Source organism: Onychomys torridus, chromosome 1 (assembly GCF_903995425.1).
Source record: "Onychomys torridus chromosome 1, mOncTor1.1, whole genome shotgun sequence".
NCBI lineage: Eukaryota > Metazoa > Chordata > Mammalia > Rodentia > Cricetidae > Onychomys > Onychomys torridus.
In genome coordinates this window covers 76092994-76109570 of record NC_050443.1, presented here as the reverse complement: position 1 = coordinate 76109570, position 16577 = coordinate 76092994, and the positions used below count along the sequence as shown (strand labels likewise).

At 41.0% G+C, this 16577-nt stretch overlaps 1 protein-coding gene across 1 annotated transcript in view; it reads right to left on the bottom strand.

The window, feature by feature from the left end:
• The window catches only part of Nars2 (asparaginyl-tRNA synthetase 2, mitochondrial), a 95151-nt gene that overhangs the window by 67991 nt on the left and 10583 nt on the right, over positions 1–16577 (bottom strand). Inside the window, 1 exon segment of the mRNA XM_036174792.1 lies at positions 12880–12960. Within this exon segment, the coding sequence (XP_036030685.1) occupies positions 12880–12960 (81 nt within the window).

The window sequence follows — 16577 nt, the reverse complement described above, 5'->3', positions numbered from 1 at the left end:
GATAAATGAAGGAAATAGATATAGTGCATTGAAAACAGTGTTCATTTGGGTAGTAAACAGAGAAATAAAAAACCCATATGCTGTGGATATCGCTCTGTGTAAATAAAGTTCTGATTGGCCAGTAGCCAGGCAGGAAGTATAGGCGGGACAAGAGAGAAGAGAATTCTGGGAAGTAGAAGGCTGGAGAGACACCGCCAGCCACCGCCATGAGAAGCAACATGTAAAGACACTGGTAAGCCACACGCCATGTGGCAAAGTATAGATTAACAGAAATGGGTTAATTTAAGATAGAAAAGGTAGATAACAAGCAGCCTGCTACGGCCATACAGTTTATAAACAATATAAGTTTCTGTGTGCTTTCTTGGTTGGGTCTGAGCGACTGTAGGACTGGCGGGTAAGAGAGATTTGTCCTGACTGGGCCAGGCAGGAAAATTCTAACTACAAATGGCGCCCAACGTGGGGCACGAGATATTGGTGAAATTATTAAGGCCACTCCATGTAGTTAAAAGGGAGGTTTATTTTGTGGGGTAACTTACAAATGAAGGGGTAGGTTGCAGGGTCTGGCAAAGGTATAGGGTAGTCCAGCGGTGTTCTCTGGAGAACTCTGCTCGGTCCACCTCCAGTGTCCGGCCTCCTGGAACCAAGAGAGCCACCTCCTCCTGCTCCTCGGTCTTCCGCTCCCTCCTCTGCCCCGCCTTGTGGGCGTGGTCATTACTGAAGCCTCAATGGAGGTTGGAACTTCCAGGCCAATGCTGGGATGGCTATCCACTACACCCATACCTCCCCTTGTATGAGTACAGAATCCCTCTGACTTAGCACAAAAGAAATACTTATAATCAACATCATTGTCTTTTTCCACTGTGTGGTTCTTAAGTATGAGCTCTGTAGATGATGTCATTTCCCAATGTCGAAATGCTAGACCCCTTTGAGGGACGGAGAATCAGGGATCTGGGAGGTAGGCATATTATAGGAGATGGTACGAATTTTAGAAAGTGAAAATTAGGTAGAGGAGTCACTGGGAGAGGGTATGTCTTTGAAGCTTATACCTGGTTCCTTCCTCCCTATTATGAGGTGAGTAGTCCCTGCCACATGCTCCCACCCCTAGGATGTTCTGCTCCTCCAAGGGCTCAGGACCAGTGGGGCCGAGAATGATGAAGTGAAGTCTCTGAAACTATGGACTAAAATAAATGCTTCCTTTTCTTAAAATTGGCTTCTATGCCAGGCCAAGTGGCAAATATTGGCAAGCCTAGCACTCGGGATATGGAGGCAGGAGGATCAAGAATTTAGGGTCATCTTCAGCTATAGTTTGTTTAAGTCTAGCCCAGGATACATGAAACTGTGTCCTAAAACATTACACATTAAAAAACGTTTTCTTATGTGCTTTGGTCAGAATGAGAGTAAAGTATCTACACACATGTATAGGATCAAATTTCAAATACAGGAGAGTAGGTTTATGTCTGGAGTAACCTTTCTTGTGAGTCTATCTTGCTAGATCTGTCCTAGGGTCAAGTTTTGTCCCCCCACAAAAACAGGAACTCCTTGGGTGAAGCAATGGGTTAGTGATTTAGAGTGTTTCCTGCTCCTGCCGAAGACTCGTGTTCAGTCCCCAGCACACATACAGGGTGGCTCACCACCACCTCTAACTCTAGTTCCAGCAGATCTAGTGTGCTCTTCTGGACTCCAAGGGCACTTGCATGCACAAAGTAGTGTGCATACACACACCTGGGAAAAAAGACCTCCATAACAGAAACAGCTATCTTCTACATGTATGTTCTAAAAGTTAAAGTCGGGGTTGGGGATTTAGCTCAGTGGTAGAGCGCTTGCCTAGCAAGCACAAGGCCCTGGGTTCAATGCTCAGCTCAAAAAAAAAAAAAAAAAAAGTTAAAAGTCACCACTAGAAAACACGGATCAACAAAAGTACTTCAATGTCCCAGGTACAGGAAGCTGTTCTTCCTTATGGAATTACATAATCTAGAGGGAGAACAAAACTGCCCAATACATTTGTCAAGAACTGATGTTCAAGTAAGCCAAAGCAACTGAATACAAGTCAGGGAAGGGAAGTCTAATGCTAGGCTTTCCTCCAAAAGAGGGCTGACCGGGGTTAGCTCACTTGGCATCTATAAAATTTAAAAGAAAATAGGTTAAGAGTAATTAAAAAGTAAAAGCGCCAAACAGTCCTAGAGAGATGGCCCAGAGGCCACAGGTTCAATTCTCAGAACCCACATGGCAGCTTACAACCATCTGTAACTCCATTTCAGGGGATCTGATGTCCTCTTCTGACATCCTTGGGCACCAGGCATGCAAATGCTGCACAGACATACATGCATGCAGGCAAACTACCCATATCCATTAAAAAAAAAAATCAAGCAGAACTCAAATGAGATAGGGCATAAAAATGTAATCATGACATTTTATAGCCACCAAAATTTCCAGTGATCAATGACATCTTTTTACTCTAGAAAGTGCAGCACTTGGGAAAGCAGAATGCTACTGTCAGCCTGCTTATGCTACTTTTTGATTAAGTTTTCCTGTGTGCCATTTAGTTAGTTCTTATAGCTGTAAATATGACACTATTCACCTTCTATAAGCGAGAAACTGAGGATCAATATAGCAGGAAAGTGGTAACTCTTTTCTTTCCCTTAGTTCTTAAGTGATTGTGGGGTGCTCTTTTGACCCATTCCTCAGTGAAACTGGTAAAAATTATTTGAAAGAAAGAAAGGAAGGAAAGAAAGAAGAAAGAAGAAAAGAAAGAAAGAAAGAAGAGAGAAAGAAAGAGAAAAGAAGCATTAAGGTCTCTCTAGAAACAGTTCCAAGAATGTGTAGCAAACAAAGAAAGATCTATTTAAAAAATCTACCATAAATTAGTATGAACAGAGGAGCCTATAGTGTTTGCATTAGAAATCACTCCTGTTCACCCCTCCTCACAGCTTAGAATGGCAGAAACTAGTCTAACTAGACCAGAGGTTCCCAACCTTCCTAGTGCTGAGACCCTTTAATACACTTCCTCATGTTGTGGTGACCCCCGACCATAAAATTACTTCACTGCTACTTTATAACTGTAATTTTGCTACCATTATAAATCATAATCTAAATATCTGATATGTGACCCCATGATCCACAGGTTGAGAACCACTGACCTAGACTGATACATCCAAAACCAAATGCCTGTTTTCCCTTAGGTAGGTCCCTCCCAGGTGGAATGTGGACTCCAGGCCAGGTGAGGCAAACCCAGGACACCTGGAGCTGCTGTTCCCCTCAGAACTCAGTTGCAAAATGAGGAAGTTACTCAGAGTCATCTTTGTCTCTGCCTCTAGCACTAGAACCCTGGCTCCAAGATCTTGTCTCTGCAGAGAAGCAGGCCATAAAGCACCAGTCCAGATCTGTCCCCAAAGGCAGTGATGTGCAATAGTCTATGGCAAAGTTCACGCAGAAGAGTGCTCTCCAAAAGGGCGGTGGCTGCAGAAACAGGCAACAGGAGAGTGGCAGATTCACTGAGCATAAGGCTAAACTGCAAATTTATTAGTGTGCTGGAAAGACACTGGGGAAGCTGGCTGGGAACAGGCCTTCTGAGGTCAGAACAAGTTTACATGCTGACCGTGAGAATGAGCCCCATATAGGAGCCTGAATTTGATTGAGTCGTTTTGTGATGCAATTTATGGCCCATGACTTGGCTGAAAACAATAAAGCAATGAGCCTGCGGTCAGGGGAAGAGGTAAACAAAGAGAATCCTGCCCAAATTAGCAAGGGCCAAGTCTGGTTAATGAGGGCGTGTTCAGGCTGTGCCCCTGAGGGTACAGTAAGGTCTTCACACTGGGGCAGGAGAAGGGAGCGGGGTAGACAATCTCACACCTCTAGAATATGTAAAAGAAGTCCTACAACCCAACTGACTACAAAATGACAAACAAATACGATTTCAAAGTGGTCTATATACAAATATTCAATACATGTGGGAAAAGCCTCTCACCATCCTTAGTAACTGAGACGGTGCAAATTAAACCCACAATGAGCTAGCACTTCACACAGCAGAACTATAACCAAAGAGACTGAAAACAGCACATGTAGGTAAGGATGTAGTGAAACCGGAGCCCTCTGAACAGCCACCTTGGAAAAATCTGTGATGGGTTTTGAAATGCTGAACAGAAAGTTACCAAATCTGAAAGATATAAAATGTTCATCCACACAAAAAATTTGCACTGATCTTCTCTTTAGTATTACTCATACTACTCATGAAGTAGAAAATAACAGAAACATTCATCAAATGATAGACGGATAAACATAATGTAGGGATACCCACACACTAGAATATGTGCTGGATATAAAACCTGAAGTACTGATACACGCTACAACATGTACCATCATTGAGGATGAACCTCAAATACTACAACAAATAAGGAGACACTACATTTTGTGAAACCATGGACATGAAATATTCTGGGAGAAGCAAATCTACACAAAGTAGATTAGTGGGAGCTACAAGCAGGAATGGGGAAAGGCTGCTAATGAATTCTGGATTTGTTTTTAGGGTGATAAAAACGCCCTCAGACTAAAACGCAGTAATTGACTGGAAAACTCAGCTAAGACACCAAAAACAATGAAACTATTTTTAAGTGAGTAAACTTAATGATATGTGAAACATGTCTCAAAAAAAAGCTCCGACTTTGCTTTAGAGACAGAATCTCACATACCTCAGTCCGTCCTCAAACTTGCTATACAGCGAGGATGACTTTAAAATGATCCTTCTGCCTCAGTACGGACTGAGCCCAGGACTTTGTGTTTGCTAAACAAGAACTCTCCGCCTGAGCTATCTTCCTAGTCACAATGAAACATTTTAAAACACACACACACACACACACACACACACCTGTTCTTTTTCCTCATTCTTAAAGCTATCCATCTTTATCCTCTGATATTCATCAATAGGCACCTTCTCGTGTGTTTACTTGGAGTTTAATAAAAGCCCCTACTCAATTCGCTAAGTCTTCTCACACTATTCCTTTTCCCTGGAACACCTTCCTGAGGCACAGTCAAGTCACATATTCATTTGAGAACTTCCTTTAAGATTTACTTTTCGTTTGTGTGTGTGTGTGTGTGTGTGTGTGTGTGTGAATTGTACATATACTATCTGAATGCAGAAAACCACAGGTCAGAAAAGGGAGCTGGCATTACAGGCAGCTGTGAGCTACCATGAAGGTACTGAAACTGAACCCGGGTCTTCTGCAAGATGACTAAAGACTCTTAAGTGATAGGCCATCGTTTTAGACCCTGAAGCTTTTTCTATCTTCTCAGTCATCACTGATCTAATTTTGCCAGAGTTTCTCTATTACCTATAACGGTAACACTGTGACCTCAACTGTATATATAAAACAGTTTCACCTCATTTTCTGACCAACTTTGAGTATGGCATAGCCTCTAATTCATGCCTTAATCTTCATTATCTTTTCAGAGACAAACCATAGATGCTTCTGGACATACAGTGGGATTGCATCCTGATAAATCCCTCAATTGAACATATCGAAAAATGCATTTAGCCAGGCAGTGGTTGGTGCATGCCTTTAATCCCAGCACGTGGGAGGCAGAGCCAGGTGGATCTCTGTGAGTTCGGGGCCAGCCTGGTCTACAAAGCGAGATCCAGGACAGGCACCAAAACTACACAGATAAACCCTGTCTCGAAAAATGAAAAACAAAAAACAAAACAAAACAAAAAATGCATTTCATATATCTAACCCATTGAACATCATAACTTAGCAACACACCACACTGAAGTGTTGGTGTATCAAGGAGCATGGGGCTGACTGTGGCTTGCTTGCTACCACCCAACAAAACATTCCTACCACATATTATTAGCCCAGAAAAAGGTTAAACCTCAGAATACAGTTTCCAGGCTGAGGGTTCAGTAGTAGAGTGCTTCCGTTTAGCATGTTCAGGGCTTTAGGATTAATTCCTATCAACGCAAAACCAAAGTCATATTTCTGTTGAATGCTTATCACTGGGAAAAATCCCAGACTGATCCATCCTAAACTGGAGACCATCCCCGGATGCTCTAGAATTGTGGAGATCAAATACAATTTTGAATTCAGCTGGGACACTGTGACCAAACAGGAAAAAGATACAAACAAATAGTGTAAAATAAATATCAAGGATGAATAAAAAGCATGCTCCTTCCTTCATTACTTCCTGCCAACTTAGCAGTTTACAGGCCAGAACCTCAACTATATCTTCATATCCTTTGCAATATTTAACACAGCATCTTGAACACAGATGGTATCAAATGTGTGCTGAATAACAAATGAATGCCTTGAATACAACTTCTTACATATGTATGTAATAGTCCCTAAATCTTAACAAATATCCAAAGTCTTAAAACTTTCATATAGAAAATAGAGATGACAGAAAGAAAACTAAACTAAAACAATAGAGCATGCACTCATTTCTCAATAAGTACTCAAGTGCATAGTCTTACTTTGATTGAAGGTGACTCAAAGCTGCCCTCAAACCCGTGTGTACTATGTATTATTATCTTTAAATGCTTAGGGATATTTCAATACTGTCAAGGGCGGCAGAGGCAGGGCACTTATTTAAAAAAAAGCAAGAATTTAAATACCAAAGTTTACTCCCTTTAAAAAGCAGATGCCAAGATTTGCACCATAAGCTTGCACAAGCAGCTAGGAGGAAATTAACAATGAATCCATCCTGGAAGGACAGGGTGATGTGAGGTGAGCCTGGGGAGTTCTTCCAAACAATAGAGGGTTTGCAGGTTACATCTTACAGCTGAACTTCTGCGAGTAATGGAGACAGCAAGTCATACCTAGCACATGCACTACAAACTGAAGACATCTGGCCTGCTGGACTGCGTGTATGTAACATCAGTGAACTCGAGAGCATTTCTTTAGTGTACTCCACAGTCAAGTCTAATTCCACTATGTAAAATTCCTGTGTGTGGTCCTGAAATAATAATATGAGCACAGAACACTTCTCATTGTTTAGCTTTTGGATAGAGTTTTCTCTTCTTAGTCAGACTCATCTGGTAACTTGCCTTCTTGAGTCATTTACAGGTCAGAAGACACATGATGTCATCTGCCAGATCTGCTGAAGGATTTCCCTGGTAGCAAGTCAGTTATCTCTCAATATAATATTAAAGTTCAAGAAAGACAGTTTTTAACTTGCTTGAGTTCCTTTAAAAATTCTTTTTATTTGTAACAATTGTTTTAATCCTCACCCTTGTAAACTATTAAGTGGGTTTAGATTAAGGGATTATGATATGTATTTAAGGTGGATAATTTTTCTTCAGTTCACATTTGGAATACTAAGAAGGAAAGGAAAAGAACAACCAGAAGACTATTTTTAAGAATACCATTATTTTTTTTATTTGCTGCTTTCTCTGAATTGATACATACAGATGCTAACACTTTCAATTCCACTTCAAATGTTCAACAAGTTTTTGTTTTTTTTTCCCCTGTTTTTATTTTTATTTTTTAAAGTACTGGCATTATAGGAACACTATACCTCCATTGGCTCTCAAGTCATTTTTATTTTGCTTTTTCCAAAAAGCTAATTGTAGTTGTGTGGTGGTGGCACATGCCTTTAATCCCAGCACTCAGGAGGCAGAGTCAGGTGGTGAATTCGAGGGAGTTCCAGGACAGCCAGAACCACATAGAGAAACCCTGTCTTGAAAAACAAACAGCAACAACAACAAAAAAACCAAAAATCTAATTATCATCAAGATTTCTTCAACTTTTGTATGAAGGACACTTGATTCTTATTCTTAGTAATGACGTCAATAGGTTGAGATAACTTCTTACAGTGACTACTTTGTTTCATAACATTAAGAGAACACACATGGGGGCTGGAGAGATGGCTCAGTGGTTAAGAGCACTGACTGCTCTTCCAGAGGTCCTGAGTTCAATTCCCAGCACCGCATGGTGGCTCACAACCATCTGTAATGAGATCTGGTGCCCTCTTCTGGCCTGCAAGGACACATGCAGGCAGAACACTGTTTACATAATAAATAAATAAATCTTAAAAAAAAAAAAAAGAGAGAGAGAGAACACACTGCTAGCAGAGTCACAAAGTACCGAAGCAGAGAAGGTAAATCTTATCAGTTTACAGAATCAAACAAATGTATAAAAAGTATCTGTTAGGAATAAGAGTCAATAAACAACAGAAACACAAATGTATGATTGAACAACATACAGTTCTCTGTGTCCATTAATCTATGACTAAATAATGATTTGGAACAGCTAAGCTGGAAACTGAATGGCTTTCAACTGCTTGCAAGTAAGAAAAGTTGGTGGAGTATTTTACTTCATTTTACTCTGTGGCAGGGTCTTACTATGCCAGAAAATGCACACTGTTCCTGCTTTAGTCATCCGAGTGCAGGAATTACATGAATGTAATTGCAGGCCTGGCCTGTACTGATGGACTATCCTTTTGACCTGCGATATGGGCGGCTTATAGTGTTGGGTACATACTAGGACTCAGAAGATAACTATTAAGGAAATAATCAAACAGGGCTGGAGAGAGAGCTCGGTGGTAAGAATGCTCACTGCTCTTGCGAAGCAAGTAGATGTAGTTAACAGCACCTACATGAAAGCTCACGTGGATCTGTAGGTCCAGCTGCAGGGTATGTGGAGCTCCTGTTTGGCTTCCACAGGTGTCAGGCACGCAGGAGGTACAGATACATACATGAAGGCAAGCCTCATACACATAAGATAAAAACACATCTTTCGAAAATGAAGAAGGCTCTCACATTTTAAATAGAACAGTAAGACAAGAGAGAACAAAAGCAAGAGGGTAGAACTAGGAAGAAGTCAAGGGGTCCTTACTTGCAGATGGTGTAGTTCTAAGTATTAGAACTGTGGTAGTTACTTTCTGGTTGCTGTGGTCAAATGACACACGAAATGATTCATGGGAGAAATGGTTTATGTTGGCTTTTTGATTCCGGAGGGCTGAGAATCCATTATGACGTGCAAGGCACGGCAGCATACAGCAGGACCAGGAAGCGGAGAGACCACATCTTTTACCACAAGCATGGAGAAAAGGAGCAGGAAGCTGGGCAAGGGTTTACTCTCTCAAAGCCCGCCCCCAGTGACAATACTTCCTCCAGCAAGGCCACACCTCTCACACTCTACAGATAGCGCCACCAACGGGGGATGGGGGTTGTGGGGGGATGAGGGGGCGGCGGGAGCCAAGTGTTCAAATGCCTGAGCCTATGGGGTGCGTTTCTCACTTCAATCACCACAAAGATCCTAAGGACTAACAGAAGGCTCTTAGATATGATAAACACTTTCGGCCAGTGCCAGGCTACAAAACTAACATACAAAACCCCAAAGCCTCCCTGCATATCAATGACAAATACTGAAAACCAAATCAGGAAAACAATCCTATTCACAATTGCCTTAAAAAAATAAAAACAGAAAGCCGGGCGGTGGTGGAGCACGCCTTTAATCCCAGCACTCGGGAGGCAGAGGCAGGTGGATCTCTGTGAGTTCGAGGCCAGCCTGGGCTACCAAAAGAGTTCCAGGAAAGGCACAAAGCTACACAGGGAAAACCTGTCTTGAAAAAACAATAAATAGATAGATAGATAGATAGATAGATAGATAGATAGATAAATACAAACACCAGAAGGTAGACAGACTTCCCACATTCCTTGATTAGAAGAAGTGATACTGTGAAAATGGCTATTCTACCAAATCAATCTACAGGGTCAATGAACTCCTCATAAATATCCCAATGCCATTCTTTACTGAAATAGAAAAAACACCCTTGAGACTCCTATGGAAGCACAAAAGATGCCAGACAGCCAAGCAACCCTGAGCAGAGAGAATACTGGGGAACAGAGAAAATGGCTCAGTTACTAATGTGTCTGATGTGCAAGTATGAGGCCCTGAGTTTGGATATCTAGAACCTAACAACAGCCGGGGACAGTGTGCACATCTGTAACCTCAGCTCTGGAAGGGGGATGACAGGAGGTGGATTCCTAAACTCACTCAATAGCTGGCAGCCCAGGCAAATCGCTGAGCTCCAGGCTGAGTGAGAGACCTTATCTCAAAGAATTAGACGGAAAGAGACGGAGCGAGACACTTGACGCTGACCTCTGGCTCCACATGCGCACATGGGAACCTAAATGCTCATGTGAATACACCCACACAAATGTACACACACAGTATACCTCCATACACACAGAAATGGTGTTAAAACAATCACTTTACTTGATTTCAAGTTATGCTTTAGAGTCATAGTTATTAACTAATAAAATCAGCATAGAACTGACAAAACACAAAACAAAACAGGTATACAGGTCAATGAAATAAAATAGAGGACTCAGATATAAAGCTGCACAACCACCACCATTTGCTTTTTAACAAAGATGACAAACAGAATTATACACTGGAGAAAATGCAGCCTCTCTGATACATGGCACTAGGAATATTGGATGTCCACATGCAGAAAAATGAACCTAAATCCCCATCAAATACCCTGTATAAAAATCTACTCCAAGTGGATAGGAGACCTTAATGTAAGATGGACAGTCTAAAACCACAAAGAGAAGAAAAGCAGGGAAAACACTTCAAGATACAGGCATGGGGAGGACTTTCTAGTAGCTCAGGAAATGATGCCAACAACTGACAAGTGAGAGCCATGAAATTAGAAAGCTTCTGAACAGCAAAAGAAGCAATGGTGTGAGGATACTGCCTTGGAATGGGAGAAAGATCTTGCTATCTTCATCCAACAGAACATTAATACCTAGAATACACAAAGAACCAAAACCAAAACCAAAAACAAAAACAAACCAAGTAAAAAGAATCAACCCAACTGTCTTAGTCAATGTCCTATTGCTGTGAAGAGACACCACGACCGTGGCAAACCTTATAAAAGGAAGCATTTAATTGGGGCTGGCTTATTAGTTTCAGAGGTTTAGTTCATTATCTTCATGGTGGGGAGCTTGGTGGCACGCAGGCAGACATGGTGCTGGAGAAGTAGTTGAGAATTCTACATCTGGTCCACAGATAGCAGAAGAGAGACACTGGGCCTGGCTTGGACCCTGGAAATCTCAAAGCCCACTTCCAGTGACACACTTCCTCTAATAAGCCACACCTCTTCATCCTTCTCAAGTAGTGTCATTCCCTCTGAACCAAGTATTCAAATCTATGAGCCTCTGGAGGTCATTTTCATTCAAACCAACACACTAATTGATAAATGGTCCAATGAGATGAACAGACAGTTCTGAAAAGGTGAAGCAAAAATGGCCAGTAAGCATATGAAAAAAAAGTTCATCCTCACTATCATAGCAATACAATTAAAACTACATGAGATTTCATCTCCTAGTCAGAACAGCAGTCACTAAGAAAAGAAGCAACAATAAATGCTGCCAAGGAATTGTTGGGGACAAAAGAGAACCTTCACACACTGCTGTTGACAATGTGAACTAGTCTGGCCACTATGGAAATCTCTACAAAGGTTCCTCAAAAACACCAAAACCGAATCTACTACATGACCCAGATATATTATTTCTAGGTATTTACCTAAAAGACTTCAAGTCAACATTGAAGAAATATTTGCACACTAGTGTTTATTCCAACACCATTCTCAATAGCTAAGCAATAAAACTAAGCTTTCATCATCAAACATATAGTATATATGCATAACAGGAGGTTTTTTTAGATTAATTTTATATAACCCAGGCTAATTTTGAACTTGTTATATGGCTGAAGATTACTTTGAACTTCTGATCCTACTGCTTCCATCTCCTGAGTGCTGGAATTTCAAATATTCACTACCACACCCTGTTTATGAGATGCTGGGAACCAAACCTAAGGCTTGGCAAGCATTCTACCAAATGAGCTAATTTCCCAGACTACACAATAGGATTTTTTTAAACCATAAAGAACAAAGATGCCGGCCGGGCGGTGGTGGCGCACGCCTTTAATCCCAGCACTCGGGAGGCAGAAGCAGGAGGATCTCTGTGAGTTCCAGGACAGCCTGGTCTCCAGAGTGAGTTCCAGGACAGCCAGGACTGCACAGAGAGACCCTGTCTCGAAAAACCAAAACCAAACCAAAACCAAAACCAAAACAAAACAACCCCCCCCCCACAAAACAAAACAAAACAAAAAAAACCAAAGAACAAAGATGCCATTTGCAATGGATGCAAGTAGAGCTATTATCTACCTAAAAAGATAAATACCCCATTTTCTCTCATTACTGGTTTCTAGATTTGATATAAATACATAAAATCACATATGCACATATGACAGGAAAGCAGAAGCAAAACTGAGTAGGGGAACAAAGGGGACAATTAGGAGAGCAGAGAAAGGAGAAGGCGGAGGAATGTTGGGGAAATACGCTCAAAAATAAAACAAAGATCAACAGAGAAAAAAGCAGTGCAGGAAGTGTATCATTTCTTAGGAAAAACCAACTCCTCTACAAATTTGGAAAATCCTTTTTTTTACATGCATACTTTCCTATTTTGTTTAACTCTTAATTTTCTGATTAGCACACAAAGAAAGGAGTTTGATTGTGACATTTTATAGATATTATTATTATACTTTGTTCTTATTTTCAACCCTTCTCTTCCCTGCCACTCCCCTGCCCCACTGATCCCCTTCCTGCCTCCAAATATTCTTCATTCTGATTTCATTTATATATATACACATATATACATATACCCCTAGGAAAAGTAAATAGAATGCTAAATTAAAAATTCATACCTTCTAGTTATAGTTGAATAATAGTACTGGAAATATAAGCGATCAGAGCAATGTAAATGTCTTTCAAGGATTACTATTGACAATTTCAGGGGCTAGCCAAGCTCTTCAGTCCACAAAACCGTTATTAAGTTTAAAGAAAAATATTAAGCAGCATAAGAGGGGAGATACAGCTTACCTCCACTTGGAAAAGCTCTCCAGCCCCCTCACAATCATTGGATGTGATTACTGGGGTATGAATGTGCACAAAGCCATTGTCCTAGAAGAGAAAGGCAAACTTTTCACTACGTTTGTATGTGAAGCAGTTCCAAGAAGATATGCTATATTTTACTATTAAAATGGCACCAACATAATACCATTACACATCCCCTGGTTACTCTCCAAATGTGTTCAAAGATCAGTTAAGTGTGTTTTTTGTTTGTGGGTGTTTGGGAGGGGTTTGCTATGTACTATAGGCCGGCCTTGAATTCTCCACCCTCCTGTCTCAGCCTCTTGTGTTGAAATTACAGGCATACATTATTACACTTGGCCAGCTGATTGTTTTATTATGCATAGAAGCACACAAAAATTTTAAATACGAAACAGACTTAGATGCATCTTTTTTAACTACTTCATTTCAAAAATAAGCAGACCCTGACCCTAAGAGACTTCATGAATTTCCAAGATAGACCACTAGTGAGCTACACTAGGGATGGAACACAAGTCCTTACTCTATCTCTCTAATGCGATTTCTTCTGCCCACATTCGAATGTACTGGTGATGGTCTAAGGAACACACAGGAACACACTTTCACCAAGGGCTAATGTGGAGTGATGTTGCCCACACTGCTAATGAAATATGAAGTTCAGTTCAGTTGTCTTGAAATGAAACCTCAGCAATAATAAACCATCAAAAAGGAGAAAATAGGGTTGGAGATTTAGCTCAGTGGTAGAGTGCTTGCCTAGCAAGCACAAGGCCCTGGGTTCAATCCTCAGCTCAAAAAGAAAAAAAAAAAAAAAAGGAGAAAATAAAGGCTGATAAGTAGGGACTAAAGAAATAAATAGGAAAGGGAAGAAATGACTTCAAATAAGTCTCTGTCATTCAATCGATGGCATGATGGCACAAGTAGTGAGTGTACTTCTTCGTCTGAATAACATTCTGTGCAGCAGCAGAGCCATCCATCACTGAGGCGCCCAACTGCAGTCCTTCCGATCAAAAGTCTGCGACTGTTTCCATTAGTGAACCACAAAAGCTGTTGCTAGCAGGATTGAAATAACCCATCAGCTTCAAGGTTATGTTTCTTTCATTTTGACTCTCCGTGTAGGCAAAAGGTTACATTCAGAGTAGATGTGGCAGGATGGGAGGGCAGGTAGCTAGAAGTGAATTTACAGCACACAGGCAGAATGCTATATACTTAATGCAGAATTTCAGCCTTGAAATCAACACAGTAAATTCATACATTTGCATCCCTGCCAGGTTCTGCCTATCATTAGTAGAATATAAAAACATCTTGAAGCATAATCAGAGGGAGACTGTCCAAGTATGACCCTCTCCGAATTCAAGAGTTCTGACCTCAAAAGAAATTATTTAATCAACAACTCACCTAGATATAGACCGGTTAAATACTCAAGCTATAAATTAAGACTCCCAGAAATTATTCAAATATGCACTTAACCTGAAAGCAGCATACATTATAAAGGACCAATGGAATTCAATCAATAAGGTTATTGCATAAAATTTTTATTTCTTATGAGCCAAGAATTATGGACATGAATCATTTACTCCACGTGAATGGAGGCAACTAAGCAGGAGCACAGTAAACAAAGGAAGGAAAAATCCAAAGGAAGTGAGGGTGGAGAGAAGAAGTGTACTGGCTGCTGTAACTGCCAGCGTTAGAGCTGGGGAAATGCCCCGTGAAACAGCACACAGACGGGAGGTAGACAACACGAGACTGAGAACCAAAAGCTAATGAAACATGGCAATTATTTTAATAGCTAATGTCAAACTCTTCTAAGAGCCTTCTCGAGCTTTAATGGTGCTAGCAAAGCTTCTCAAAGACGACCCCACGGAAAGCTACAAAGGAGAAGCTCAAAGCAAGGACGATAAAGGCAGCCCCAGAAAGTCTGGAGAAAACCGGTGGGGAGGAAGACACAGATCAGATGGAAAGGGAAAGCCAAGCGGAGGTGGAATGTGCCAGTGCCTGCCTCACTGAGTTACTACCGGCGCCATCCCATAACAAAAGGATCCCTAGTAAGAGATGGGACAGCCAGAGAGGGGCCTGGAAACAGAAGCAAACATTTCACTCGTTTTAAAAAATCTCACCTACCACATCCAAGTATCGACACACATTTCAGAACCAGGCATTTTACAAGGTTCTTGGTACCCCAAACCTAACATTCATATACCAAGCTCCCTGTTAGAAGACTAACAGGACTATGTATATTCTTATCATACAAAACTAAAGTTGCTATATCATTATTTAATCACCGTCAAGGAAGACAGAAACAAGAGAGGAATTCTAATTACTAGCACACCACTGGCAACAAAAGAGTGACCGGAAGAGGAACAAGAAAGCCTGTAACACACTGCTTTTTACACTACTGAAATGCTGCAGACGGGGCCCAGACTACAGGGCTCCCTTGCAGGCATCGGAGACTCCGTCAGCGGAGGACACTCCTGATATTCATGGGAAGAGCCTCCATTCACAAGGACAGTCTTCTCTACTGGCACACTCGAGGAGGACAAGGAAATAAGTATTCCATTTTAGACAAACCCAGAAGAAACCCTCAGTTGTGTGAGGAACTCAGCTCTTCTAAGTGATTTAGCCTTGAGGATTCTAGTAGTTGAGTTTTAGAACAAAGCAAGAGTAACCTACGAGTAGATCAAGTTATACACAGTGGATATGCGATTGTGTGGTTTTAACTGTCATTTTTAAAGTCAGAGTCTCGTGTAACCCAGGCTTGTCTCAAACTTGCTAATGCAGTCGAAGATGACTTGAACTCCTGGTTTTCCTACCTCTAGGTCATGAACGCTAGGATTACAGGCATATACCCAACCATGCCCTATTTTATGTGGTGCTGAGGATAAAGCCCAGGGCTTTGTGGGAACTAGGTGAGTGTTCTACCAATAGAGCTATAACCTCATCTCACACACAAAATAATTTTTGATATTCAAGCCAAAAGATAACTCTACACTGTTATAATATCCTAGCTTAAAATATTATTCAAACCCCCAGTCTTTACTACTTTAACATGTGTTCAATACATCTGGAATTTATGAAAATTTTGAACACCTTTTAAAGAGCCTACAGTAATAAATCTAAGAAACAATATCAAATACTAGGTAATCTGTAACCTTCATTTCTAAGGACAACAATAAACTTTTTGCTGGTTCTTGAGACACATTCTTACTCTGCAGTCCTGCCTGAGGTGCTATCACTGACTATAACTTCTGGCAGTCTTCCTGCCTTATTGTCCTGAGTACTGGGATGATAGCCATGAACCACCACACTCTGGTTCTAGTGACTTCTTGAAAAATGAAATCCTAATTGTCATGTACACAGGCAGACACCACAGAATGAAACACCAGCATTCTATTTTTAAAATATGATTGAAAGTTTAAAAGGCTAGAGAGATGGTTCAGCATTAAGAGCATGCTTGTTCTTCCAGAGGACCCGGGTTTGATTCCCAGCACCCACATGGTGGCTCACAATCATCTATTAACTCCAGTTCCCAGGGATCTGAAGCCCTCTCTGGCATACATGGGCCTCAGAATGCATGTGTGGCACAGACATACATACCTCTATGCAAAACACCCATACACATAAAATATGTTTTTTTAAAAACTAAAAAGTAAACTTACACTCAAAAGTATCTTGACTTTATAGCCACTATATTA